This window comes from Microcebus murinus, chromosome 1, assembly GCF_040939455.1.
Source record: "Microcebus murinus isolate Inina chromosome 1, M.murinus_Inina_mat1.0, whole genome shotgun sequence".
In the NCBI taxonomy this organism is placed as follows: domain Eukaryota; kingdom Metazoa; phylum Chordata; class Mammalia; order Primates; family Cheirogaleidae; genus Microcebus; species Microcebus murinus.
In genome coordinates this window covers 140,660,030-140,685,540 of record NC_134104.1, presented here as the reverse complement: position 1 = coordinate 140,685,540, position 25,511 = coordinate 140,660,030, and the positions used below count along the sequence as shown (strand labels likewise).

The 25,511-nt window shown below is 45.4% G+C and overlaps 3 protein-coding genes across 3 annotated transcripts in view; all 3 read left to right on the top strand.

Moving 5' to 3' along the window:
- The first annotated feature begins 6,714 nt into the window (after positions 1 to 6,714).
- Positions 6,715 to 10,193, top strand: LOC105873900 (signal recognition particle 19 kDa protein-like). Its single transcript, XM_076001588.1, has 2 exons — positions 6,715 to 6,806; positions 9,754 to 10,193. Exons 1-2 carry the CDS (start codon positions 6,715 to 6,717, stop codon positions 10,184 to 10,186), a joined length of 525 nt encoding a protein of 174 aa, XP_075857703.1. The 3' UTR covers positions 10,187 to 10,193.
- A 6,043-nt stretch (positions 10,194 to 16,236) lies between these two features.
- Positions 16,237 to 25,511, top strand: part of GLB1 (galactosidase beta 1) — a 100,051-nt gene continuing 90,776 nt past the window's right edge. Inside the window, exon 1 of the mRNA XM_076006008.1 lies at positions 16,237 to 16,448. Within this exon, the coding sequence (XP_075862123.1) occupies positions 16,377 to 16,448 (72 nt within the window). The 5' untranslated portion in view covers positions 16,237 to 16,376. The remainder of the gene's footprint in view (positions 16,449 to 25,511) is intronic.
- TMPPE (transmembrane protein with metallophosphoesterase domain) lies at positions 16,650 to 23,596 on the top strand. Its single transcript, XM_012769178.3, has 2 exons — positions 16,650 to 16,731; positions 19,001 to 23,596. Exon 2 carries the CDS (start codon positions 19,109 to 19,111, stop codon positions 20,450 to 20,452), a length of 1,344 nt encoding a protein of 447 aa, XP_012624632.1. The 5' UTR covers positions 16,650 to 16,731; positions 19,001 to 19,108; the 3' UTR covers positions 20,453 to 23,596.

Here is a 25,511-nt window from a genome sequence, read left to right as displayed (position 1 = left end):
TAGATTTTAGTGAGAGAGAAAGACATTGCATAATAAAGTTATCAAGGATGTTAGTGACACTTTTGTAAACTATGTGGCTGGTCAATTTGAAGATGCACACACCCCTTGTGAATCTGCAACCCCATTCTTCAAATATGCTCGAGAAACTTGTGCGTGAGCGTCAAAAGATATGAATGGAATGTTGAAGGCAGCACTTTAATAAAATTCTTTAAACTTTCTATTTTGAAATACTTTACAGGAAACTTTCAAAGATAGTACAAAAAACGCCCATAGACCATCAAGTTTCGCAAATTGCTAAGGTTATGCCATATTTTTCTCTCTATCTACATCTGTCTTTATGTTTTTTTCCTAAATCATTTGAGATAATCATTTGCACACATCAGGCCACTTGCCCCTTACTCCTTAGTATGTGTGTCCTAAGAATGAAACTATGGGCAATGACCAAATTCAGAAAATTTAACATGATACAAGACTTTAATCTGTGTCCCCTATTCCAGTTTTGTCAACTATCTCAATAATGTTTTCTACAACACTTTATTTATTTATTTATTTATTTATTTATTTATTTTTTTTTTTGAGACAGAGTCTCACTCTGTTGCCCAGGCTAGAGTGAGTGCCATGGCATCAGCCTAGCTCACAGCAACCTCAAACTCCTGGGCTCAAGCGATTCTACTGCCTCAGTCTTCCAAGTAGCTGGGACTACAGGCATGCGCCACCATGCCAGGCTAATTTTTTCTATATATATTAGTTGGCCAATTAATTTCTTTCTATTTATAGTAGAGACAGGGTCTCGCTCTTGCTCAGGCTGGTTTCGAACTCCCGACCTCGAGCAATCCGCATGCCTTGGCCTATTTCGGCCTATTCGTATCTTCTAACCTAAACCAGTTCCTCAGCTTTTCTTGCCATGCCATTGGCATTTTTTAATATACGCCCAAACACAAGGATCCACTGTGTATCTATTAGAATGGCCAAAATCCAAAACATCAAGGACACTGATAACTGGCAAGGCTGTGGAGCATCAGGAACTCTCAGTCATTGCCAATGGGAATGCCAGATGGTTCAGTTACTTTGGAAGACAGTTTGGCAGTTTCTTAGAAAACTAAACATACTCTTCTCATATAATCCAGAAATCATGCTCTGTGATATTTACCCAAATGAGTTAAAACTTACGTACACAGGCCGGGCGTGGTGGCTCACGCCTGTAATCCTAGCTCTCTGGGAGGCCGAGGCGGGCGGATTGCTCGAGGTCAGGAGTTCAAAACCAGCCTGAGCAAGAGGGAGACCCCATCTCTACTATAAATAGAAAGAAATTAATTGGCCAACTAATATATATAGAAAAAATTAGCCGGGCATGGTGGCGCATGCCTGTAGTCCCAGCTACTCGGGAGGCTGAGGCAGTAGGATTGCTTGAGCCCAGGAGTTTGAGGTTGCTGTGAGCTAGGCTGACGCCACGGCACTCACTCTAGCCTGGACAACAAAGTGAGACCCTGTCTCAAAAAAAAAAACTTATGTACACAACTACATAAAATAGATATGTATAGCAGCTTTTGTTGCAACTGCCATAACTTGGAAGCAACTAAAGATGTCCTTCAGTAGGACATAATGGATATGTAAATGGTGGTATACCCAGACAATGGACTCTTATTCACTATTAAAAAGAAATAAGCTAGCAAGCCCTAAAAAGATACGAGGGAAACTTAAATGCATATTGCTAAGTGGAAGAAACCAATCTGAAAACCTGCATGCTGTATGATTCCAATTACATGACATTCTATAAAAGGCAAAGCTATAGAGACAGTACAAGGATCAGTGATTGCCAGGGATTATGAAAATGGAGGGACGAGTAAGTGGAGTACAGAGGATTTTTGGAGCAGTGAAACTGTTCTCTATGATACTATAATGGTGGATGCATGTCATACGTTTGTCAAAGCCTATGATATGTACAACACTAAGAGTGAGCCCTAATGTAAACTGAGGACTTTGAGTGATAATGAGATGTCAATGTAAGTTCATCGATTGTAATAAATGGAATACTCTGGTGCAAGATGTTGATAGTGGGGGAAGTCGTGTATGTGTGGGGTTGAGGGGATATTGGACCTCTTGCTCTTTTTGCTCAGTTTTTTTGTGAACCTAGAACTGCTATGATAAATAAAGTCTATTTTTAAAAAGGGATACAGGCTGGGCACGGTGGCTCAGGCCTGTAATCCTAGCACTCTGGGAGGCCTAGGCGTGCGGATTATTCGAGGTCAGGAGTTCAAAACCAGCCTGAGCAAGAGTGAGACCCCATCTCTACCATAAATAGAAAGAAATTAATTGGCCAACTAATATATATAGAAAAAATTAGCCTGGCATGGTGGCGCATGCCTGTAGTCCCAGCTACTTGGGAGGCTGAGGCAGGAGGATTGCTTGAGCCTAGGAGTTTGAGGTTGCTGTGAGCTAGGCTGATGCCACAGCACTTACTCTAGCTTGGGCAACAAAGTGAGACTGTCTCAAAAAATAAAAAGGGATACAGGTTTGGCTGGGGGCAGTGGCTTATGCCTGTTGTCCCTACTTGGGAGGCTGAGGTGGGAAGATCATTTGAGCCAAGGAGTTCAAGGTTACAATGAGTTATGATCAAGCCACTTATACTGCATCCTGGGCAACAGAGGGACGTTGCCTAAAAAAAATCAAAACGAGAACATCAAAATGGGCCAGGTAAGGTGACTCATACCTGTAATCCTAGCACTCTGGGAGGCCAAGGTGGGAGGATCACTCGAGGTCAGGAGCTCAAGACCAGCCTGAGCAAGAGCAAGACCCCCTGTCTCTACTAAAATAGAAAAAATTAGCTAGGCCTGGTGTCACACACCTGTAGTCCCAGCTACTGGGCAGGCTGAGGCAGAAGGAATGCTCGAGCCCAGGAATTTGAGGTAGCTGTGAGCTAGGCTGATGCCATGGCATTTTAGCATGGACAACAGAGTGAGACTGTCTCAAAAAAAAAAAAAGCAAAAGTACACAATATATTATTTTGTAGTACAAATAATATGGTCTTACTTTGTACAAACACACAGTGTAAAACTGCAATGAAAGGGAATGATAAATGGAAACTTTGGGTCTCACTCTTGCCCAGGCTGGTCTTGAACTCCTAACCTTGAATGATCCTCCTGCCTTGGCCTCCCAGAGTGCTAGGATTACTGACATGAGCCACTGTGCCTGGCCTATATTGTTATTTTTAAAACAATTTTGGAGGAAAAAAATGACGGCAGTGATGTGAAGAAAATAAAACAAGTGGATGTGTGGGGGAGGGGGAGATTGATTAAGCAGGTGGTATTTGAGCAGAGGCCTGAAGGCAGGGAGGGAACCCATGGAGAAAGCTGAGCTGGGAGGAGGTGTGGAATGCTTACTTGGTCCCCTGGGACCTGAAGCCACAGTGACCATCTTGCTTGGAGCTTTAGTTCCTTAATGTGTGGAGAACGTAAAAAAGGCCAATATTCCAATTCAAACACATATACACAAACATAAAAAGTTCAACTCTACTAGCAAAGAAATACAATTTAGAATGAACTCACACAACTACTCAAGAACAAGATGTAAGCTCTGGCCAGTTTCTTCCTCCCTCTTGTACTTGCCCTGCCAGCTCCTGCCCAAGAGCCTTGCCCAGGGCTGTCATTTTAGATTCCAGTTCAGATATCAATTCCTTGGGGACACTTTCATTTCTTCTCTGTCCCTCCAGCTAGACCAAATCAGAATCTCAGACAACTTATGACAATTGCAGGTCAAAATTTATGAAATTGTATACTCTAAATATGTACAGTTCATTATATCAATCAAACCTCAACAAAGCTGCTCAAAAAAGAGATACAATATTTTTTTTAAAAAACCTCACAACCCCATGTACCTCTTATTTATAGCACCCATCAAAGTTGCAATTTTATTGTGATTATTTGACTAATTTCTCTTTCCTCATAAGACTGTAAGCCCCATAAAGTGGGACATGTGTATGTTTTACCTACTGCTGTGTTCCCAGCACCCCATAGAGGGTTTGGCACATAGTATGTGCTCCAGAAATACTTAAAGAATTAATTACATATCTGCCAGACTGTCCAGACTCTCTCGTCTCATCAAAATATTTCTCTCAAAGTCATCATTCAAAAGCCTATTTATTGATCAATCTCCTCTGTGTCCAGAGCATTATTTGTAGTCGAGTAGGATTAATTGAGATGAGTAAGTGCAGCAGCATAAACCTAGAAAGGGAGAGAAGACAACTATTTAAATAACTCATAATTTGTCAACCATTATCTGGAATGCCAGAACATAGTGAAAAGGGCCCTTTAAGATTCACACTAAAAATGGTTGCCTTTTTACAAAAACCAATCTCATCTAAGAGATAGAATGAGCTGAAGATGTGGTTGGGGTTAACTGCAAAAGTGATTCAAATTCCTGCCTTCTCCACACCCACAGCTCTTTGCAATTTGATTTTGCAGCTTCTCCCTCAAAAAGGGAAGTCAGTTTTCCACGCTTTGGGTTTGGAGTTTGACCATTCGATTTGCTTTGGCCAATGAGACAGTAGAAAAGGTCCTACCGTGCTGGGACTTGTCCTCTCTTGTGGCACTTGGAGCCCTCTCTTCCTGTGAGTAAGCCTAGACTAGTCTGTGGAAGATCGACAGAAATGTGACCCAGTTGTCTTTCCATCGTTCCTACCACCTGTCAATTGCATAAGGCAGGCCATCATAGATCACCCAGCACCAGGAGGTTCCCCAGCCATCTGCAGATGCATGGCATGTCCAGTAGACCCAAGACCAGAAGAATCACACAGAATCATGACCTAAATAAATGATTGTTGTTGGCCAGTAAGTTTTGGGGTGATTCGTTACATAGCACTACCTAATGGGTGCATTGACCAAAAGTTCAAGAAAGATAACCTCATGTGTTTTCTCCTTGAAGCCCTTGAAGTCAGATTGAGTCACCACGATGAGGTTGATAGACAGAGACTGTCGTATATGCACTTTGGCCTCTGCTGAAATGTCCTCTGGTCCTGCTTGGTCACCATTGGAGAATCATCCCTCATTCCCTTTAGCCAAGCCCCTCCAGGTCCAGCTGTGCTGTGCCACTTCCAGGCTCCTCTCCTTTGACAGTGGGGTTGGGGGCAGCTTCAATCCGAGGCTACCTCCTCATATCACAGGCCGATGCTCCAGCCCCCACAGAAGATGGCTCTGTAGCAAGTGACAGAAAGAGCACGAGAGGCTGAGAGAAGGGACAGCAAAAGTCAAGTGTAATCGCCTTTGGGGAACAAGGTTTTCTGTGGACAGGTGTAGGTGGAGGGAACAGCTGCTTCCCATTATAATTCAACAGAATTTATAAAAGGAAGTGAGACCAGACAATGTCTAGGGCGGCTGATCTTACTTGTGGGGCTGTCGGGCCTCATTAGAGCAGTATCTGAGGGTGTGTCATCACCAAGGGAGGCAGTATTCCCCCAGGTGACGTCAGCAACAAATGCTCTTCCGTGTCAGTCACAAATCTATTTATTATTTCAGTACACCGTCCAGTGTCTACCTTACACCAGGTCCTGCACCTGGCGCTGGAATGCAAAGATGAATCAGACATACATCTCGTGACTGTAGCACCTTCTAGTTGATAAGATGTTTGATAAGATAAGAAGTTTGTTTTTTCATTTGTTATGTATTTTTTTTTTTTTTTGAGACAGAGTCTCGCTTTGTTGCCCAGGCTAGAGTGAGTGCCGTGGCGTCAGCCTAGCTCACAGCAACCTCAAACTCCTGGGCTCAAGCAATCCTGCTGCCTCAGCCTCCCGAGTAGCTGGGACTACAGGCATGCGCCACCACGCCCGGCTAATTTTATATATATATATATTAGTTGGCCAATTAATTTCTTTCTATTTATAGTAGAGACGGGGTCTTGCTCTTGCTCAGGCTGGTTTTGAACTCCTGACCTCGAGCAATCCGCCCACCTCGGCCTCCCAGAGTGCTAGGATTACAGGCTTGAGCCACCACGCCTGGCCCATTTGTTATGTAAACCTGTAATGAGCTCCTAATGTGGGCCAGGCACTACATTAGATAAAGGATATCACCTCTTGCCTCAGGAAACTAAAAATTAGGAGAAGAAGACAGATAAGAAAACCTTTAATTACCCCATTGTTGGTATTAGAATAGAGACTTTTTTTTTTTTTTGAGACAGAGTCTCACTTTGTTGCCCAGGTGGCATCAGCCTAGCTCACAGCAACCTCAAACTCCTGGGCTCAAGCAATCCTCCTGCCTCAGTCTCCCAAGTAGCTGGGACTACAGGCATGCGCCACCATGCCCGGCTAATTTTTTGTATATATATTTTTAGTAGGTCAATTAATTTCTTCCTATTTTTAGTAGAGACGGGGTCTTGCTCAGGCTGGTTTTGAACTCCTGACCTCGAGCAATCCACCCGCCTCGGCCTCCCAGAGTGCTAGGATTACAGGCGTGAGCTACCAAGCCCGGCCAAGAATAGAGACTTAGAAAGAAGTGTGGGCCACAAAGAGGGCTAGGTCACCATCCTGAGGGGGGGCCCGGGATGGCTTCTCACAAGAGACCTTGCTTGAACTCCTTTAAAGGGTATGAGCCGGGTGTGGTGGTGCGTGCCTGTAATCCCAGCTACTGGGGAGGCTGAGGTGGGAGGATTACTTGAAGCCAGGAGTTCAAGACCAGCCTAGGTGATATAGTGAGGCCCAAAAAGATTGCTGGCAGAGGGTGCAACATGTGCAAAGGCTTGACTGGGGAAGAGGAGGATGGGGCTGGAGGCCACGAAGCAGTACGGGAGATCCCTGAAGTGATCCCCATAAAAAAAATGTGAGGGCCTGAATTAAAGCACAGAACATAAAGAGCCTACAGATAAGACAGAACAAGACAGATAAATGTCAAAAGTTAGATGTAGGTAGAGCACTGCAGGAATTTCTAGAAGTAAAAACCAGTAATTTCTGGAAGGAAAAAACTCCTTCAGCTAATGCAATCAGTGATTGCTTCATTAAGAAAAAGGTATTAATGGCCGGGCGAGGTGGCTCACGCCTGTAGTCCTAGCACTCTGGGAGGCCGAGGAGGGCGGATTGCTCAAGGTTAGGAGTTCGAAACCAACCTGAGCAAGAACGAGACCCCGTCTCTACTATAAATAGAATGAAATTAATTGGCCAACTAATATATATAGAAAAAATTAGCTGGGCATGGTGGCGCATGCCTGTAGTCCCAGCTACTCGGGAGGCTGAGGCAGCAGGATCGGTTGAGCCCAGGAGTTTGAGGTTGCTATGAGCTAGGCTGACGCCACGGCACTCACTCTAGCCTGGGCAACAAAGCGAGACTCTGTCTCAAAAACAGAAAAAGAAAGAGCTATTAAATCTAGAGTTTGAACTGGGGATGAGTTGGGGATCTATAGTCCTAAAAACAAAATCAGAAAGGGCGTCCCCCAAACTGTGGGTTGGAGAAAGCTCAAGAAATGCATACAGGAAATGTCATTGTGTTGAACAAATAATTGTCTCAGGGTGGGCTCCCTAGGAAACTAGAGCCTGTGGCAAGAATGAAATGCTACTCCTTTCTTTGGGAGGTCCATGACAATGAGGGTGAGAAGGGAAATGAGGCAGGGAAGGGTGAGAAGTGATGCAAAGTGACGTGTTATTGTCCAGGCTACTGCTTCATGACAACTTTGAAGACAGAGAGCTGGTTTCTTGGCTGGTGCACCCACTAGACCACATGGAATGTCTCTGGACAGGAGATACAGAGAAACCTCACCTTCAAATAGTTAATGAGAGGGAGAAATGGAGAGGAAATTTATTTACACTCTTTCCCTCCTCTTTTCTTCCATTGCACTGTGCTTCTGCGTAGTAGAGTTAAATTGCCTGCCCTCCGGGATACACCACCTAGCCTCTTTGGCAGGCACTTGGGAAGCACAGTGCTTCATTCCAGTGAGTCCAGAGGTGTCTGGAGGAGCAAGATAAATGTGCTAGGCGGCCAGCATGTGGCCTGCGGGCCGTAGTTTGAGGATGCCTGGCTAGGGGATGGACATGCTTGAAGTTCCAACTCAGGTGGGGCAAAGGCAATATACGTAACCTAAACATTTGTACCCACCTAATATAGTTGGCTTTGGGTGGCGGATGTGCTGCAGGGGCAGCTGTGGTGGAGAGGCAGCCTGGGGTTCAGGAGGCAGGTGACTAGAGAGTCAAGCAAGATGTTTGGTACAGCAATTATAGAGGTTGGGGTCAAATTTACCACTGAGACTTTCTGCCCCAGAAGTTGCCAATTTAAATCTATCTTGGGGCCTGCTGCAGGATTTATCAAAATTGAAGTGAATCAGATGGAGAGTGTCATTAACTGGAGGGACCTATTCTGCCTAAAGAATGTCCCAATACATATATCTGGTGTATTGTTATCTCATAGGACCTTGGGCCTGGTGTGGCCAGACCTTCGGGTTTTGAGTAGAAACTGGAAATCAGATTGTGTAACTTCCCCTGGGTACATGTTGACAACTACAGTAATTAAGTAAAACCTAAGACACCGGTGGGCCAACAGGGTGAGTGTCAAATCAAGCAGCTCTTCCAGCCATGTCTAGTTTTAACCTTTGATCTGGCTATGGAGAACTACTGTGACCATTCAGAGAAGTGAGCCACAGATGCAGATGTGGCTATAAAAACAGAGAGGGTGGGTTACATCTGGAGAGGGTCCAGGTAAAGAAGAAACAAGAGGCCCTGGTGATAGATCAGACATGACAAGGAAAAAGAAAAAACCCTGCAAAGAAGCAGCTGGGAGACCCTGGGAAGCAGATGCCCATGGTAGATGATAGAAGGTGATAAAAAGAAGATAGGAAAGAAGAATGTTTGAAACAATTTTTTTCCCCTAAAGCAGGCCTTACTTAGGGCATTATATGCTTTCAGATACCTCAAACTCCTGAAAGGGCAAACACAGGGACACAGACATCTCGAAACCCATGACTGCCATATGTCCTCCCTGTTGATAGCTGATACACAGCTATCAGCTTTTATGGGGACCTGTGGGGACACTGTTAGGTGATTATTTCATTATTTCACAATTTTTATATTTTTATTGTTTCATCACCATACCCATCAGTTGGTTGCACAATTTAACCCCAGGACATGAGTTTTACGACTTTCTGTGTCAGAAAGCTTACAGACATTTGAGAAGGCTAAGGAACTGTTGCTCAGCACAATTGTCCACATTTGTAGGCCAGAGACCTTGTTATTTTCAGTTTTTTATTTTTTGCTATAAGGATTCTGTATACCTACTACATCAATTGTTAACATTTTGTTTTATTTGCTTCATCACATGCTCTCTCATCATATACATGTATATATATATGATGTATAATTATACATATATGTAAGTATAGACATAGTACCATTATCATTTGAGAGTAAGATATAGACATTATGTTCCTTTACTCCTAAATATTTCAGGCTTTATTTCCTAAGAACATAACCACAGTACCAGTTATCAAAATTAGGAAATTTAATATTGATACAATGTTATTTTCTAATCCATGGTCTATATGCAACTTTTGTTAACTGTCCCAATAATGCTGTACAGCTATTTTTTTTCCTGGTCCAAGATCCAATCCAGGATCACATATCACATTTAATTGTCTTTTTAGTGGAGACTTTGGTTTTTTTTTTTCTTGCTTTTAACATAGGTCACTTAAGACTCCTAAAACCTATTTAAAATTACAATAATTCTTATGGCATTTAAAAAGTATTAGAGGGGAGTCTTGTGCAGGCGCCGGGTGGACATCTGTGAGGGTGGCTTGTGTAGCCATATGGTCCCTGGCCGACCAGGACAGGTTTATTTGCACCTATCCTGCCTATTTAAATAAGAAGAAGACCATCACAGAGGGAAGGCAGATCCCCATCAGTAAGGCTGATGAAAATCCTACAGCTACAGAGATTCAAGATATATGCTCAGCAGTTGGACTTAATGTATTTCTTGAGAAAAATAAAATGTACTCTAGAGAATGGAATCGTGATGTCCAATACAAAGGCAGAGTCCGGGTTCAGCTTAAACAGGAAGATGGCAGCCTCTGTCTTGTACAGTTTCTGTCACATAAGTCAGTAATGTTGTATGCAGCGGAAATGATACCTAGACTAAAAACAAGGACACAAAAAACAGGAGTTGGTGACCAAAGTCTTCAGCAAGGAGAGGGAAGTAAAAAAGGGAAAGGAAAGAAGAAGTGACCTAGTATGAGCATCATTTATCTGATAGTACTCCAAGAGACATGAATGGAGGCTTCTAATTTTTATCTGAGAGAAACAGAAGCTCTTTGTTTGCATGATTTTATTGAACTATGCACACTTGTGCCTCCCATCATCATCAGAGTTGACAATGAAATAAATCTACATCAGAACTTTGCATCTAGCTTTTATGCAGTAAAGATTTTTTATTTTTTGTCTTTCAATGTAGAGTTTTCATGGAAAGAAGAATATTTTTAAATGGACAATGGACTATACAATAAGCTACTTGAAATCCTGTATCTGTTTGTCTTCTATGTAAATGTATGTTTCAGATAACTAAGTTTAAGGAGATTTGAAATACACACTTTGTTCACCTTTTAAGTTAATGAAATAAAATTTGGAACTGACAAAAAAAAAACATATTAGAAATGTAAAATTAGGTAAAAATTTTATACTAAGAAACAAGTCAGACCTGACATGATGAATTAAAATTTACTAAATAAGAAAACTCTATAAAGGAAAATAGGATGAAGGGGTTAAGATTGATTCTTAATTTGTGCATAGAGCCCCGTTATGACAGAAAAGCCAGCATTTCCTTTGTGATTTTGGGGCTGCATCTCTCTCTCCCTCTCAGTGTTCTTACGCTACCGTATGCTTCTCAAACCACCTTTGGTGGAGGATCAGTTTTGTTTCTTTTGTTATCAGTGTTCCTTCCTATCTATTAAGGACTGATCCTTCTGTAAAAATACAATAAAAATAAATTCCTAGAAAAATGAAATAAAAATAGACACCTGAAATTCGCCCCCATTTTTAAAAATTATTACATTCAACAGACAAACTTACTTTCTCAAATTGCTGCAAGTTTCTAAGTGTCTCATCTGAATTTCTCCTTATCTTGTGGCACTAGTCTGTGGACCACACTTTGAGAAGCACTGGTCTGTATTGGGGCATGCATCACGTTTAGTTATGGCCATCTTTCTCACTGGCGAGTCCCTACAGGGTGACAGCCATCTCATGGTCATTTCATATCCCCCAGAATCAGGGATTTTGCATCCCAGCACACTCTATGTGTGCATTTGAACAGGAACTAAAAAGTGAAGCACAGGCAGAAGCAGGGCCAAGTGAAAGTAGCTTGGGCTCTAACGTCAGGTAATGCGGCTGTAGAGACTCTACCTCTTCCCATCTCAGTGGCTATTGTCAAGTTGTTTAAATCCTCTGTGCCTCGATTCTCTAATCTGTGAATGTGGATCACAGCATGCCATTTGGATCGGGAGGCATAGTTGACACACTCCTGGTGAAGCGCTCAGCACAACAATGGCTATTACTACCATTGCTATTTCAACTTCAATACAAAGTCAAGCACTAAAATCTCGGAAACAAACCCTGATCTACACTCTCTGGGCAAGCTTCTACCATAAAGGGCCAGATAATAAACATGTTAGGCTTTGTGGGCCCTACGCTCCCTGCATAGGATATATTATAGCAGCTACCCTACTCTGTGAAAGCAGCCATATATGCAATATGTAGAGGGTTGGAGGTGGCTGTGTTGTAATAAAATTTTATTTATAAACGCTGACACTGGAATCACATATCACTTTCAAATGTCATAAAATATTATTCTTTTGATTTTTTTCCCCCATGCATTTAAAAATGTAAAAACCATTCTTAGCTGGCAGGCCCATGCAAAAAAAAAGGCAGCAGGCCACATTTGGTTCTCTGCCCTTAGTGTGCCAACTCCTGCTCTAAACTCCTTCTGCCTCAATTCAGTTAAAAATGCCCGTTGCATATTATAACCTTGAATCTACAGGCTGGGAAAGAAAGTGGGAAAAGTTCAATCTCCCACGTACTAAGGATTATTACTAATTTTTAAACTTCATTCTTTAATAATTTCAGATTTAGAAAAAAAGTTGAAAACACAGTTCAAAGAATTCCTTCATTGATTTCCCACATGTTAATACTTTGCCACATTTGCCTTCCTTTCTCGGGTTCTTTTCATGCCTGGAATACCAGCTCTGGAATACCATTTTTTTCCTCTCTCTCTCTCTTTGTCCACATTTTTTTCTGAATTGTTTGAGAGTCAGTTGCAAAGATCATGCCCTTTTCTAAAAACCAAGGATATCCTCTTATATAACCAGATTAGAGTTATCAAAGTCAATAAATTAATATAAAATTATTATTTAATCTTTAGGCCTTGTGCCAGTATCAAAACCAGGAAATTAACATTGATGAAGGGTATTATCTATCTTACAGATCTAATTCTGATTTCATTAGCTGTCCCACTAACATTTATTTTTTATTTTACCATATTATGGGGCTACAAGTGTTAAGGTTACATATATTGCCATGCCCCCCTCCCCCCTGGAGTAAGAGCTTCAAGCGTGTCCATACACCAAACGTTGCACATCTTACTCACCACTCACATTTCCTATATGCCAAGCATCTTATAGTCATGGTCTTTGGCAACTCCCCCAATTACGCAGTGAATTTGATATTATTATCCTTATGTTACCAACGAAGGAACTAAGGCTCAGGGAGGTTAAGTAACTTGCCATCAGGCACACAGATAGTCTGTAGCAGAGCTGGAATTGCAACTCAGTGTGGCTGCCTCCAGAGCTGCTGTTTAGTACTGGACTAGACTTGCAGATCCTGGGAAGGACTTCACAGTGCAAGGAGAGGGAGCTGGTATTCTAGGCATGAGAAGAGCCTGAGAAAGGAAAGCCAGTGACTGATACTTTCTGTCTCTCCAGAAAAGGTCCAATGGGGAAGGAGAAAGGAATCAATAAATGGAAATTTAGCTATTTTGTTATACAATATAAAAGGTTTTTGGAACAGCAAGGTACAAACCAACATTAACTTTTTAAAAGTAAAAAATAACTTGGTAACTTGTTAACGGTAAAAAAGAATTTTTAACTTATTTTAAAAGCAGATACAGAAAACAACACAAAACAAATACGTGGCTTAATGGGATATGTTATAGCAAACACTCTTTTTTTTTTTTTTTTTTTTTGAGACAGAGTCTCACTTTCTTGCCCAGGCTAGAGTGAGTGCCGTGGCGTCAGCCTAGCTCACAGCAACCTCAATCTCCTGGGCTCAGCGATCCTACTGCCTCAGCCTCCCGAGTAGATATGTTATAGCAAACACTCTTTTTTTTTTTTTTTTTTTTGAGACAGAGTCTCACTTTCTTGCCCAGGCTAGAGTGAGTGCCGTGGCGTCAGCCTAGCTCACAGCAACCTCAATCTCCTGGGCTCAGCGATCCTACTGCCTCAGCCTCCCGAGTAGCTGGGACTACAGGCATGCACCACCATGCCCGGCTAATTTTTTTTTTTTTTGTATATATATTTTTAGTTAGTCAATTAATTTCTTTCTATATTTTGGTAGAGACGGGGTCTTGCTCAGGCTGGTTTTGAACTCCTGACCTCGAGCAATCCGCCCGCCTCGGCCTCCCAGAGTGCTAGGATTACAGGCGTGAGCCACCGCGCCCGGCCCAGCAAACACTCTTGAAACCACTCTCCAGGTCAAGGAACAAAACTTTGTTGCTGTCTCTAGGGGCCCTGTTCCAATCTCTGCACACACACCCCTCCCCCGCCCTTCCCCTACAATAACCACTATTCTTGACTTTTATAGTCATTACTCCCAGTGTGTATGAAAAATTTAAGGTTTTTAGAAGATTCACACACTGTAAAATAATGTTAAAGAAAAAATTCTTCTTTTTTTTTTTTTTTTTTTTGAGACAGAGTCTCACTCTGTTGCCTGGGCTGGAGTGCCGTGGCATCAGCCTAGCTCACAGCAACCTCAAACTCCTGGGCTCAAGCGATCCTGCTGCCTCAGCCTCCTGAGTAGCTGAGACTACAGGCATGTGCCACTGTGCCTGGCTAATTTTTTCTATATATTTTTAGTTGGGCAATTAATTTCTTTCTATTTTTAGTAGAGACTGGGTCTTGCTCAGGCTGGTTTCGAACTTCTGACCTTGAGTGATCTTCCCGCTTTGGCCTCCCAGAGTGCTGGGATTACAGGCATAAGCCACCACACCTGGCCAAGAAAAAATTATTTTGACACTTGTTAAAGTGGTAAGGGAGACTTTGTTCAAGACTGGGCAAGAGGAGTCACTCCATCGTAGTAGCGGAGAGTAATACAGCTCTACCCCAAGTACAGCACAGACAGCTGTGGATTTATAGCCAACCAGCAGAGCATGGGGATCATTGGGTGAAAAATTACTAAGAGGAGAACAACAAGGGTAGGGACATTCTCCCTAAACTGACCTAGCAGGATTTTTGCTAAGACTGGGTGATGCCTGGCAAGAATAAGACCAACTAGGAGTGCCAAAGTTGAAGCCCAGTTGAGAAGAGGGCTCAAGGTAGCCTAACTAAATTCTGGACAAGGAGAGAGTCTTTGTCAATAGACAGCATAATTTAACTATACATTTTCATTTTTCAAAATAAGTGAAATGTTCAAAAATATTTTAAATGGGCAACTTTTATGGGTATGTTAATTAGAATTCAAAAAAGCTGGCAAAAAATTTAAATTATAGGCCAGGCACGGTGGCTCACGTCTGTAATCCTAGCACTCTGGGAGGCCGAGGTGGACGGATAGCTGGAAGTCAGGAGTTCGAAACCAGCCTGAGCAAGAGCGAGACCCCGTCTCTACTATAAATAGAAATAAATTAATTGGCCAACTAATATATATATATATAGAAAAAATTAGCCGGGCATGGTGGCGAATGCCTGTAGTCCCAGCTACTCGGGAGGCTGAGGCAGGAGGATTGCTCGAGCCCAGGAGATTGAGGTTGCTGTGAGCTAGGCTGATGCCACGGCACTCAGTCTAGCCTGGGCAACAAAGTGACACTCTGTCTCAAAAAAACAAATAAATAAATTATACACACACACACATATACAAAAAAGCAATTGCCCTGTAAGTTTCTTCCTCTGAAACTCAGTTTCCATTGAAGCTAAATCTTGCACAGTAAGGGTATGGCGGTATTTTCAGAGAGTGCAGGAAAGCAGCCAGGAAGATAGCCCCGGGCGAGAGTGCCGTGTCTTCAGCCTAGCTCACAGCAACCTCAAACTCCTGGGCTCAAGCGATCCTCCTGCCTCAGCCTCCCGAGTAGCTGGGACTACAGGCATGCGCCACCATGCCCGGCTAATTTTTTCTTTATATATTTTTAGTTGTCCAGATAATTTATTTCTATCGGCTTTTTTTTTTTTTTTTTTTTTTTAGTCTCGCTCTTGTTCTGGTCTGGACTCCTGAGCTCAAACGGACTCACCTGCCTCAGCCTCCCAGAGTGCTAGGATTACAGGTGTGAGCCACCGCTCTGGTCCATGAAGAAGATTTTAACGTTAGACTCAGCTCTGTCGTAACCAGAAGCCCTGGATAAGTTAACTCACACGGAGACCTTTCGTTTTCCCGAATGTAAAAATAATGTTATTTCATGACCTTTGACAGACCTCTCTGCATCACAGGAATGTGATGCAAAACCGAAAGATGGGGGATGTTGCAGTTCTTGTCACTCAAAACCCAAAGATGAAATTAAAATTCTGCAGACCCTGGTGCTTTGGGGCAGGTATTGGGAATAATTTTGCAGCAGTTGAACCATACCCCTAAATTCATCAGTAACCTAGAGCAGTTGGTTCTCAAACTTTGGCGTGTATGGGAATAATCTGCAGAGTCTGTAAAAACACAGATATCTGGAGCTTCTGCCAGGGGCCCCCAGAATTTGCATTTCTAACAAGTTCCTGGGGATGTCGATATGGTTGGTCCAGGGACCGCACTTTGCAGACCCCTGGTTTAAAGTTTTCAGAAGAGCCCGCAAAGGAGGCGAGAGATTCGATCTAGTCCAAGTAAGTTTCGTTATCAATTTCCCCCTTCCGGGCACCCAGTCAATGTCCAACCCCCGGGCGCGTTATCGAGGTGCTGACAGCGGGGCCTCCCGCTCGCCATTCGAGATGCTGTCTCCCTCGGGCAGAGGCTGGCAGGGTCCAGATAACACTACCCCGGAGTCACGCGGCCGCGCGCGGCCCCGCTCGCCCCGCCCAGCCCGCCCCGCTCCGCCGCCGCGGGGCGCAGGGCGCACGGAGCAGGCGCCGAGGCCGGCTGCCGGGCCGGCGAGGGGCGGCGCCAGGCGGCGGGTCCTTAGTCAAGTGACGCGGCGCGGCTGTCCTGGGCGCAGACTGCGGAGCCGCGGGGCTGCAGGGCGGTCATGCCGGGGGCTCGGGTTCGCAGCTTCTCTCTGCTGGCGCCGCTGCTGCTGTGCTGTGCGCACGGCTTGCGCGTAAGTCTCTGGGCCCCCCGGCGCGGGGACGCACTGCGAGGGGACAGGGTGCGGGGGAGCCGGGCTGCGGCCACGGCCGCTTGGGGTCCTGCGAGCCTGAGAGCCTGGGCGCCCCCGCGGGGAGGCACCGGCGGGGCGCAGGCAGTGGACCGGCCCTCCCGTCGGGGGCGGGCCGGGCGGGGCGCGCGTCCGTCCCGGCGGCTGGGGCGTCAGTGTGTTCCGCTCCGGTCGCCCTTACCCCTTGGACCCGCTTCCCTATCTGTGTACCTACCGAGGGGTTGAGGTGAGGTGCGCCTAACCCTTTCCAACTTTGGCTTTCCGGGAGGGGGGTTCTGAGTTGCTGGGGTGATTAGAGGGCGCCTCGGCTTGGGGCGCCCTGCTTTGCCTGTTGGTGCTCTGCGGAGCGCTCCGGAAGGAGAAAAAACGGGGTCAGGAGAGGCCCCTGCAATGGGAACGTTGGACTGTTTGTCTTGGGGGTGATCCCCCTTTTCAGACATCTCGTTCCCTTGTCCCCACTCCTCGCCGCCTGCTTTTTGGCTTTTGTTTTTCATTGCATTCAGGGGGACCGTTTGCTTTGAGGGTTTGACAGCCCAGGTTGAGGGTGGGAAGGGGCAGGTCGCAGGGGGCCGGCAGCGTGGATGGAGGGAGGTTTGGCTAGGCGAGCGGCTGAGGTGCGGGGGCGTGCACGTCTGGTGGAGGAGGGAGGACAGCCTCGCTGCACCTGTCCGAGCTGAGGCGGCCGCCTGGGGAGGTTGGCATCGCACCTGCGGAAAGGAGAGGGGGCCATCGAAACGCCCAGCTTCTCCTCTGCACGTTTAGCGAGCCAACTTTGGTCCTCCAGAGTTTAGGTGGCCCGAGTGTGGGGCTCGCTTTAAGTACCAGATGGTGAAATTTGAGCCTGTAGACTTGTAAGTTACATACTTCTTTGATAGTTTGCCTAGGGCAAAGAAAAGTCTTCTAAAACAAAGGTTGAAAATTTCAAGTATTTGGGAAATACCTGCCAAACGAACGTGTTTTCATTTTGGGAAAAGGTCACCTCAAATTGAGTACCTGCTACTCCCTCTCCACACCATCTGTGGTTCTCCTGCCCCAGTTTGATTTTTTTTTTTTGGTAGACAGAGTTTTCTTGTCAGGAAGGCCTGGAGGAGCCGTGGGGGTCAGAGCTAGCCAGCTGCGAGAACCACTGGTAAAGGTGGGATTGGGGAATAGTTCAGAACAGTGGCAGGGTAAGGCGGGTGGGGAAAAGTCAGATCTTAACCATTATCTGGGGGTAGTTGGGAGAGAGATTAAAGATTTATGGATGGGGAGCAGGTGGATGGGGCAGCCTTCAGGGTGATATTAGCTCATCAGTCTTGTGCAGTGTCGTTGGGTGGATGCCCTGTGGCTGCCATACCTGTGGCCACACGTAAATGCTTTTATCACCCCTGGAATTCTAATGTCAGATGTGCCTCCCAGGCTGCTGTGCCTAGAGATGAAGAAAGATATCAGAGGCCCAGCGGGGTGGCTCACGCCTGTAATCCTAGCACTCTGGGAGGCCGAGGGGGGCGGATTGCTCAGGGTCAGGAGTTGGAAACCAGCCTGAGCAAGAGCGAGACCCCGCCTCTTCTATAAATAGAAAGAAATTAATTGGCCAACTACTATATATAGAAAAAATTAGCCGTGGCATGCCTGTAGTCCCAGCTACTCAGGTGGCTGAGGCAGGAGGATCACTTGATTCCAGGAGATTGAGATTGCTGTGAGCTAGGCTGACGCCCTGGCACTCACTCTAGCCTGGGCAACAAAATGAGACTCTGTCTCAAAAAAAAAAAAAGAAGTATTAAAAGAAAGATACCAGCAGCCTAGCTTTCTGTTATTTCTTTGTTTGCATATCTTTAGAACACTGGTTCTCAAACTTTAACTGTCCTAGAAATTAAGAGAAATTTTAAAAATAGTTACTAATTAAGAAATAATAAATCTATTACATGTTAATAAACTATGTTTTTATGAAAAACAACAGTTTCTCCCAAAATTTTAGGGTGAAGAGTTGCATTGTTTTACATTTCTACAAATCTCTTTCATGTCTGTCTTAAGAGAAGACAGATTTTCATGTCTACTTCTGCATTCAGTCTGTTGTCATATCACATGTCACACAGTCTCTGGAAAACTCCACTGCACACTCATGAGAGAGAATGGAAAAGGCAGCAGCAATGGCCTAGTATTATTAGGAAAGTAATTTTGACTAAGTGGACCCCCAAAAGGGGGTCTCCCCAGACCAGACTTTGAGAACCTCTGATTTAGAATAATGTTTTCTTATAAAGAAGTGCATGCTCTTTGTGGAGAAACTTTAAACGTATAAAAAAAACATGGTAAAAAAAAAAACACCCTGAAAACTGCCTATCCCATCCCCACCCTGTGTGTTTGTGTTTGAGTAATAAACTTCAGCTAGCAAGTGCCTGGTATTTGAGTGGCTTGGATTCAAGGTGGGTTGGGCAGATGTAAATGGCTTTCAGGTTTTGAATGGGGATAAGGACCCTCTAATATCCCACAAAGCTGATGCCGGTTCCTGGTTGCAGGCGGAGTTGACCTGGAAACCTCTCCTTGGCCACTGTCCTTTCTAAGGAATTCATTTCCAGAGCCCGCGTGCACAGAACCGGTGGGGGACCCTTCTAGGAGCAGAGACAATGGCTGTCTTCAGGCAGCTGTCCCTGGGCTCAAAGGCCGCCCTGGCTGCTGTCACTGTCTTCGTGTCCATGATCGTCTCCCGCTCCTGTCTAGCCGAGAGCCTTGAGCTCAGGGCCTGGCGTTGGCTGTTTCGCCTGCAGCTCGCCCTGTTTGTCAACTCGCTCATGCTCATTGGCTCTCTCTACATCTGGCGTAGCACAGTGAGCAACCTCTGCCACTCCCCAGCCGCGGAGTCAACCTGTTTTCAGCTCTGGAAGGTGGCCGTTCTGGCATTTCTGGCCCTGGCCCATTCCAGTTTCTTCACCATGCTCTTTTTAGTGGCCGAGGAGCCCTACCTCTTTTCCTTGGCAGCCTACTCCTGCCTGGGCGCTTACATCATCATGGTCTTCTTCCTCTGCATCCTCAGCGGCATGGAGCAAGCCTGTCAGCTCCTGGCCTGGCGCAGTGGCAGGGTCGAGGGCAGTCTTGACAAGACCAGGAAGCTGGCGCTCAGGCCCGCGCTGGCCGTGGCAGTGACCACCGTGCTCAGCGTGGCAGGGCTTCTGAATGCCGCCCAGCCCCCCGCCGTGAGAACCGTGCAGGTGCCCATCGACCAGCTGCCCCCGTCTATGAACAGCCTCAAGATCGTGCTCCTCTCGGACATCCACCTGGGCCCCACGGTAGGCAGGACAAAGATGGAGCTGTTTGTGAGCATGGTGAACGCACTGGAGCCGGACGTCACTGTGATCGTGGGCGACCTCTCCGATTCGGAAGCCTCGGTCCTGCGGACAGCTGTCGCTCCTTTGGGCCAGCTCCATTCACGCCTCGGCACCTACTTCGTCACAGGCAATCACGAGTACTACACGTCAGATGTCAGCAACTGGTTTGCGCTGCTGGAATCCCTGGGCGTCCAGCCCCTTCACAACGAGAACGTGAAGATTTCCGCCACAGGGACCCGGCGTAGTGGCGGCGAAGATGATGGCTGGATCTGCTTGGCCGGGGTGGACGATATCGAAGCAGACATCCTGCACTACTCTGGCCATGGCATGGATCTTGTCAAGGCCCTGAAGGGCTGCGGCCCAGACCACACCATCATCTTGCTAGCTCACCAGCCCCTGGCCGCCAAGAGAGCCCTCCAGGCTCGGCCAGACATTAACCTGATCCTTTCCGGGCACACGCATGCTGGGCAGATCTTCCCCTTGAACGTGGCAGCCTATCTCCTGAACCCCTTCTTTGCTGGTCTCTATCAAGTGGCCCAGGCTACATTCGTATATGTCAGCCCAGGCACAGCCTACTATGGGATACCCATGAGGTTGGGTAGCCGGGCGGAGATCACGGAGCTCATCCTGCAGCGGGCTTCCTGAACCGCCCCACCCTGTGCGCCTCTGCCCTGCCCTGCTCACCTCCGTCCTGCCCTTACCCTCCACCTTGTCCTGCTTCAGGGTCGCTTGCCTGCTTTGTCCCTCTGGCCTCTCCTGCCCAGCCCTGCCAGTGCACCCTTGGACACAAGCCTGACTCTCACAGTGATTTGTGGGGGGGCTGCCTGGCAAGTTCGAGCTAGTTCGACTGGTTAGATGGCCAGTTGCTTTTTTATATGCACTTGTGAGGTCAGTAAGATCAGATATCTGAGAACTCGCATCTGTTTTCCAGGTGGTACGGAGTGGGGCCCTCCTTCTGCGGAGCTCGCAGGGATGAACTGCAACATGGGGTTGCTGGAAAGGGACACCTCTAGAAAGCAGAGCCAGGAAGGAGTGGGAGCATTTTTAAGCCCTCTTTAGGACTTAGGGGGCCCAGAATCATTGATCCAGATCCTTTCTGGGGAAGGGACAGTGTGGCTAGGTAATTTGGGAGAGCAGTAAGAGAAAAGGCCCCTCTGGATACTAGAGAAGAGTATTTTCTTTTCCTCTTTGATTCTACTGAGTCACCTTTAGTGGAGCCATCAGCAAAAGCCTTGAGGGATGCTGTTTAACTGTTTGTGCTCCTGGGTCTTTGGGGGTTGATTGGGATGAGAAGAATGAGCCCCATAGTAGGTGATGGTGCTGCTGCTTAGGAATGTGACGGGTTTTATCTCTCTGGTCTCATTTTGTACAACCCTTGGGTTATCTCTCTGGTCTCATTTTATACAACCCTTGGGTGAAGTGCTTAGGTTCAGGCTGCTTTTCCCTGTTCAGAGGTGAGGAAACTAAGGCAAAGAGGCAATACAACTGGGTGTGTAGGAGATTTGGGGCTAGAAGCCAGGTCTTCCACCTCCCGGTAAAAATGTTCTTGCCACCTGTATCTGTTACAGGTGAGTGCAGGATTCGAACGCAGTTAACCGAAGAGAACCAGCAAGGGCCTAGGTCCTGATGTTCTTTCAAAGAATTTGCCCAAGGCTGATTTCAGTTTACCCTGTAACTGCATGGACCGGGGCCTGGGAGTCAGCTAGTTTCAGTGTGGGATGTCTGTTGCATTTGAAGACGAGGCAGGAAACTGGAGCCCCCTACCCCGACCCCAGGTTTGGGTTTGATTTTTTTTTTTGTGAGAAGTTAGGTCTGCTCTCTGCCAGTGGGGGAGTTGAGGCTTGCGTGGGGAGTGGTAGGACTCCATGCCTCTGGAAGGGCCTCAGGGGCTCCCCTCCCTGGGCCCTGGCTGTGGAACGTGGAGACTGTCCTTCCTGTTGGGTGGCTTCCAACCCACCTGCCTGACCCTGTAAGAGCTGCCCTTGGTCTCTGGCCAGGGAATGGCAGTGCCATCTCCACTGGGCTCTAGACCCATAGACAAACTGGCAGGGGTTGTTAACATGTTTGGAGTGACCCTTACCCTGTTGGCCCAATCCATGTGTGAGTGGCAAGAGACCCTTTGACCCTGGGGTGGCAATAAGCACTCCTGCTAGAAAAGACATTACTGGGCTCAACACTGCTTTCTTGCTAGATGATTTACACTTGGGATGGAGAGGGACTGAAGAAACTTGCTCTGACAGGACAGGCTCACCTGCCTGCCACTCACTAGTTGGGCAGCACTGGGCAAGTGACTTGCTCTCACTGACCCTTGGTTTCCATCAACCCTAAAATGGGGATAATTATCGTATCTATCTCAAGATTGTTTTGTTGGGTGGGTGTTAAGTCTTGGTGCATGAGTTCCCTGTGGCACGATGCACACAGTAAATGCTCAATGTCATGTTAATTTTTCAACATCACATGGGGCTTGCTTATGAACTATGTTGGGTGCAGGTGCCCAGAGAGTCCATGGAGCAGCCAATCCTGGGGTGTGTGGGTGGGCAGCGTGCTACTTGCTGCAGGGGCTGGAGACCTGTCAAAGCAGCAGTGGCCAGAGCTTTGCTTTCCTCTGCCCGTGTTGATGTCTCCTTCTGCATGTTCTGCCTGGCAGAGTTTATTCACTTTCTCTTTGTCTTCCTGGTATATAGCAGGGATCTGGGGGATCCTGGAGACCCCTCTTCTTGTTCCCAGGCAGCAGCCAAGATATTGATGGCAGGCCATCCAGTCAAGTTAAAAAAGTATCTTTGAGTTGAGATTTTAGTGACTTCCTTTTATTCCCCCCCCCCCCAATTATATTTCAGTCATCCTTACACCCAGAAGCAAGTTTGGAAAGAAACAGAATTTCAGACTGGGGGAAGGGACCCTGGAGAGCTCTTCTTTAAAATACATGGTGGGATTTCAGAAGAGGAGAAGTGCCCAGCCCAGGCCGGCGGCCCAGTGCCCAGTTCCCCAACTCCCTTCTCCACGGCCCCTCTCCAGGCTCGCACTCCTCCTAGCCCCAGAAAGGCCACTCTCCCAAGCTCTCTTGCTTTCTTATGCCCTGACTCCATTTTTTAGATCACTCCTACTGCCCTTCACTTGTCTTTTGTTTTGGATTTCACCAGAGTAGGCTAGATGGTGCCATTTCACTTCCACTCTTGGGTACCGCTAGTAGCTTTTAACTCACCTGTTATATGTTATTTTACTGACTTCTTGATTGTAGATCTTATCAGTGCCCTGGGCTTGATGAAATTAGCTTTCATCAAGTCCTATTTCTTTTTTTTTTTTTTTTATCTTGTATTGTTGTCTCTTTTTGAATACCATGATTTTGTGGTCTTATGTACCCTTCATCCACTCAGAAGTCCTTGCTTGACTGGTTGCCTTCTGTTAGCCTAAAGGAAGCAGGTCCATCCTATGTATCTGAGAAATGGCATCAACACCCTCTCATACCTGGTTTGTATTCTCTGACTTGGCAGATGTTTTTGCAGCAGAAATTTCTCCATTACTGTCAAGATATGGCCCTGATGAGCAGCTCTCTGTGGCACTCTTGAGATCCTCTGTTCAATGCTCTTAATCCATTTACCTTCTTTGTTTCATGAGAAGCATTTACTTGAAGCTTGATCATTCTTTCAATTTCATTGCAGCTTCTTTTTACAAAAGAAGGCAAATTAAAATGCAGTGCTCCTCAGAGATGAGCAATAGCATGTATAGTAGGATACTCTTGTTACCAAATCTCAATAAATTAACCCTGCTGCCATTCATTGCGAACATCCATCCATCCCTTTTTTTCCCTCTTTTGTTTGGTGTGTTTTAAACTTTTTGTACTGACATATACTCATCACCCAGCTTCAACAGTTGTGACTATTCTGCCTTCCTTTCTCTACCATCCTGCCCCACACTCTTTCTTTTCTCTTTTTTGGCTGGAGTATAGTAAGGCAAACCTTAGAAAACATTATTTTACCCCAAGATTACTTCAGTATGAATCCTTTTTTTCCCATGAAATTAACAGTGATTCTTGAATATCACCTAATACCCAGTTAGGAGATTTGAGGCTAGAAGCCAGATCTTCTGCCTCTTAATAAGTGTTCTTTTCACTGTTTGATTGTGTAAAGACTTAGTGTTCAGTTTTTCTTTTTTTTTTTTTTTTTTTTTTTTTTTTTGAGACAGAGTCTCGCTTTGTTGCCCAGGCTAGAGTGAGTGCCGTGGCGTCAGCCTAGCTCACAGCAACCTCAAACTCCTGGGCTCAAGCGATCCTCCTGCCACAGCCTCCCAAGTAGCTGGGACTACAGGCATTCGCCACCATGCCCGGCTAATTTTTTCTATATATATTAGTTGGCCAATTAATTTCTTTCTATTTATAGTAGAGACGGGGTCTCGCTCTTGCTCAGGCTGGTTTCGAACTCCTGACCTCGAGCAATCCGCCCGCCTCGGCCTCCCAGCAGTTTTTCTTGATTGTCTCAATTATGCCTTTTTTTTTTATTGTGGTAAAAATGCACAACATTAAATTTACTATCTTTTTAAGTGTTTGATAGTGTTTGTAACACAGTAACACAGTTTGATAGTGTTAAATGTATTCGCATTGTTGTGGGATAGATCTCCAGAACTCTTCCTTCTTGTAAATCTGAAACTCTACCCATTAAACAACTCCCCTTTTCCCACTCCCCTCAGCCCTCGATTACTATCATTCTACTTTCTGTTTCTATGAATTTGACTACTTTAGATGCATCATGTAAGTGGGATCATACAGTATTATCTTTTTTGTGACTGAATTATTTCACTTAATGTTCTTTGGGTTCATCCATGTTGTAGCACATGACTGGATTTCCCTTCTTTTTAAGGCTGGAATATGGTATTCCCTCATACGTATATACCTCATGTTGTTTATCCGTTCGTCCATGGTGGACATTTGGGTTGCTTCCACCTCTTGACTATGTGAGTAGTACTGCTGTGATACATGGGTGTGTGAATTATCTCTTCCAGATCTTGCTTTCCATTTTTTTGGTTATATACCCTAAAGTGGGATTGCTGGATCATGTGGTAGTTCTATTTTTAATTTTTTGCAGATCCCTCATACTGTTTTCCATAGCAGTTGCATCATTTTATGATCTCATCCAACAGTGTACAAGCGTTCCAATTTCTCCACATCCTTGCCAAAACTTATATTCTATTTTTTTTTTTTTTAAATAATGCCTTTGTCAAAAATCACTTGACAGAAAGGTTTATTTCCAGGCTTTCAGTTCTCTTCTATTGATCTATTTGTCTGTCTTGTGCCATTACCATGTTGTTTTGATTACTGTAGCTTATCAATATGTTCTGAAATCAGGAAGCGTGTCTTCTAAGTTTGTTCTTTTTCAAGATTGTTTTGGTTACTCAGGGTCCTTTGAAATTTCATATGAATTTTAGGATGAATTTGCTATTTCTGCAAAAAATGCTATTGGAATTTTGATAGGAATTGTGTTGAATCTGTAGATCACTTTGGATAGTATGCACATCTTAACAATATTAAGTCTTCTCCACTCAAACAGGATGTCTTTCCATTTGTTTATGTCTTTAATTTCTTATAGCAGTGTTCTGTAGTTTTCAGTGTATAAGTCTTCTACCTCCTTAGGTAGGTTTATCACTAAGTATCTTAATCTTTTTGGTGTTTTTATAAATGGAACTATTTTCTTAATTTTTTTACAATTGTTCA